General features: G+C 44.5%; 1 protein-coding gene across 1 annotated transcript in view; it reads left to right on the plus strand.

Annotated features, from left to right (window-relative positions):
- GABPB2 (GA binding protein transcription factor beta subunit 2) overlaps positions 1-3852 on the plus strand; it is a gene marked incomplete at its 5' end in the record, with an annotated part of 30402 nt that overhangs the window by 17113 nt on the left and 9437 nt on the right. The window contains one exon of the mRNA XM_008048372.2: positions 2374-2559. Within this exon, the coding sequence (XP_008046563.1) occupies positions 2374-2559 (186 nt within the window). The remainder of the gene's footprint in view (positions 1-2373; positions 2560-3852) is intronic.

Consider the following 3852-nt stretch of genomic DNA (forward strand, 5'->3'; position numbering starts at 1 on the left):
CACTCACCTCAGCCTCCCAAAGACGCGGGATTACAGGCTGAGCCACCGAGCCCGGCTCCCAAACGGTTTTTGAACTCATAAACTTTGATGCCTTTTATTGCTTCTGCCGTTTTTTGTTTCACCTCTTCCATATTGACAAAACGTTTCCCTCTGAGGACTTTTTATATCCAGGGAAACAAAAAAAAGGTCACTCAGGGCGAAATGAGGCAAATAGGAAGGGTGGGGCATGGGGGTCATGCTGTTCTTGGTCAAAAACTGCTGAACACTCAGGCAGGTATGTTGTCATGGTGGAAGAACCACTCACCTGTTTGCCACAGCGAGGGTAGGGACATTTCTCAAGAATACAGCCTCTCACAATCCCAGCTGATGCCAGTGGGTTCTTAGAACACTTATGTAGTGGAGGAAGCCTGTACTACAAGGTACCTACCTGCCAAAAGATAATTCCATTTTGGGGGGATCTCCCCTCGTATTATTCTTGATCTATCAGATGGGAAAGCCACCCACCATTTTTATCTATCAAACTCCAATGTGTTGGCCGGGCATGGTGGCTTATGCCTATAATCCCAGCACCTTGGGAGGTAGACATAAGAGGACTGCCTGAGCCCAAAGGTTCGAGACCAGCCTGGGGCAACTTGGCAAGATCTTGTCTCTACAATAAATAAATAAATAATTAGCCAAGCATGGTAGTACACACCTGTAGTTCCAGCTACTTGGAAGGCTGAGACAGAAGGATTACCTGAGCCCAGCAGTTTAAGGCTGCAGTAGCCGTGAGCATGCCACTGCACTCCAGCCTAGGTGACAGTGAGAGTCCGACTCAAAACAAAAAAAACCAAAAACTTCAGTGTTTTGGCTTACATATTATTTTGCTAACTCACTATTAAATACATATACCTGTTTTGGCTGGGTGTGGTGGCTCATACCTATAATCAAATGCTTTGGGAGGCTGAGGTGGGAGGATTGCTTGAGGCCAGGAGTTCAAGCCCTGCCTGGGTAACATAGTGAGACCTCGACTCTAAATAAATTAAAAAAAAACTAAAACTTAGCTGTGCATTGTGGTGTACACCTGTAGCCCCAGCTACTTAGGAGGCTGAGGCAGGAGGATCATTTGAGCCCAAGACTTTGAAGTTGCAGTGAGCTATGATGGCATCACTGCACTCTAGCCTGGACAACAGAGTGAGCCCCTGTTTCAAAATAGATAAATAAATATCCCTGTTTTCCTGTAGAAATTACCTACCCTGGGCTGGGAGTGGTAGTTCATTCCTGGAATCATAGCACTTTGGGAAGTTGAGGCAGGAGGATTGCTTGAGCCCAGGAGATCAAGGCCAGCTTGGGCAACATGGTAAGACCTTGTCTCTACCAAAAAAAAAATCAAAAAATCAGCCAAGCATGGTAGCATATGCTTGTAGTCCCAGCTACTCGGGTGGCCAAGGCAGGATTCCCTGAGCCTAGGAAGTTGAGGCTACAGTGAGCCCTGATTGCGTGACTGCACTCCAGCCTGAGTGGCAGAGTGAGACTCCAATTCAAAAAATATGTAAAGAAATAAAAATAAAAGCCGGGCTCAGTGGTTCAGCCTGTAATCCCGCGCCTTTGGGAGGCTGAGGTAAGTGGATTGCCTGAGCCCGCGGGCTCGAGACTCGCCTGGGCAGCGAGACCTCATCTCTACAATAAATCAAAAAATCAGCTGGGCGTGGTAGCATGCACCTGTAATTCCAGCTACTCGGAAGGCTGAGGCGGAAGAATTGCTGGAGTCCAGCAGGTCAAGGCTGCGGTGGCCGGGAGCAGCCACTGCACTCCAGTCTGGGTGACAGAGTGAGACTCCAACTCAAAAATAAATAAATAAATAAATAAATAAATAAAAATTAAAAAATTAAAAATTATCTACTTTAACTTATGGTTATTTTTATAAGTTCCATAGATTCACTTAGACTTTTAAGATATTCCCTGGAAAAAATATCGAGATCAAATGTGTCCAAGAAACTCAGCATATCTTAGACTGTGTTGGAGAATCACAATGCTCATTAGCCTATTGAAATCTCTGATACTTCCTACAAAATGTTGAAGCATTTAAACCAGCATTTTGAAAGTGCATTTATACATAGAATCCATCTTAATGAAAACTATTAACATCTGAATGAAGATACTGTAGAAAATACTGTTCTAATGCATTTCCTATTTTTTTTCTGACAAAAGCTTTTGTGAACTGTTGAATATAACTTGTTTTTCCATTTTTCCTCTCCCTGAATATTGTCAGTTTCAAGGAGGTTGAAATTGCTGTACTTTTTTTTAGAGCTGAAATTTTACTTTTGTTATCTTTTTGAGAGCCATCAGTATTTTCTTTTCTGTAAACTATTGGTTTACTTTTGTCATCTCTAGCCAATTCAGAGGAAATTATAGAGGGAAATCCTGTTGACTCATCAATCCAGCAAGTGATGGGGAGTGGAGGCCAGAGGGTCATCACCATAGTGACTGATGGAGTCCCCCTGGGTAACATCCAAACTGCAATCCCTACTGGAGGCATTGGGCAGCCATTTATTGTAACTATGCAAGATGGACAGCAAGGTAAGTTGTCCCGTGTAAACAATTATTCATTAAAGATATTTGCATTTATTTATTTATTTAGAGTCGGATTCTTACTCTGTTGCCCAGGCTGGAGTGCAGTGGTGCAATCAGGGCTCACCGTAGCCTCAACCTCTTAGGCTCCGGCCATCCTTCTACCTCAGCCTTTCAAGTACCTGGAACCACAGGCGCTTGCCACTACACCCAGCTAATTTTTTAATTTACTGTACAGATGAAGTCTCACCAAGTTGCCTAGGCTGGTCTTGAAAACTTGTGCACAGGCAATCCTCTCGCCTATGCTTCTCAGAGTGCTGGGATTACAGGCATAAGCCATTGTGCCTGGCCTATTAAAGATATTTCAGATACTCTGTCCTCCCCTAAAAATGAGGCATTAAGGCAGTTAGTGCCGGACTCGGTGGCTCAGCCTGTAATCCCGCGCCTTTGGGAGGCTGAGGTGAGTGGATTGCCTGAGCCCGCGGGTTCGAGACCCGCCTGGGCAGCGAGACCTCATCTCTACAATAAATCAAAAAATCAGCCGGGCATGGTAGCACATGCCTGTAATTCCGGCTACTCGGAAGGCTGAGGCGGAAGGATCGCCGGAGCCCAGCAGGTCGAGGCTGCGGTTGCCAGGAGTGGCCACTGCATTCCAGTCTGGGTGACAGAGTGAGACTCCAACTCAAAAAAAAAAAAAAAAAAAGATATTTCAGATACTCTGTCCTCCCCTAAAAATTAGGCATTAAGACAGTTAGTGCCGGGCTCAGTGGCTCAGCCTGTAATCCCGCGCCTTTGGGAGGCTGAGATGAGTGAATTGCCTAAGCCCGCGGGTTCGAGACCCACCTGGGCAGCGAGACCTCATCTCTACAATAAATAAAAAAAAAATCAGCCAGGTGTGGTAGTGCGTGCCTGTAATTCCGGCTACTCAAAAGGCTGAGGCGGAAGGATTGCTGGAGCCCAGCAGGTCGAGGCTGCGGTGGCCGGGAGCAGCCACTGCACTCCAGTCTGGGTGACAGAGTGAGATTCCAACTCAAAAAAAAAAAAAAAGACAGTGAGAGTGGGAGAATGCCAGTTACAAGATGGGGCAAAGAAATTCTGAAGGAAAAAAAAAGAAACAGAAACAAGACTGGCAAAGGCTAATTTCTCTAATATATATAAAATTTGTGAGTAAATACCAATGACCTGATAGAAAAAAAGAGCCAATTATATATACATACACACACACTCTCACACACACACACACACACATATATATATATATATAATATATATATATATATTTTTTTTTTTTTTTTTTGTGTG

Source organism: Carlito syrichta, unplaced genomic scaffold (assembly GCF_000164805.1).
Source record: "Carlito syrichta isolate Samal-C Ts95f unplaced genomic scaffold, Tarsius_syrichta-2.0.1 Scaffold123379, whole genome shotgun sequence".
NCBI classification, from domain to species: Eukaryota; Metazoa; Chordata; class Mammalia; order Primates; family Tarsiidae; genus Carlito; species Carlito syrichta.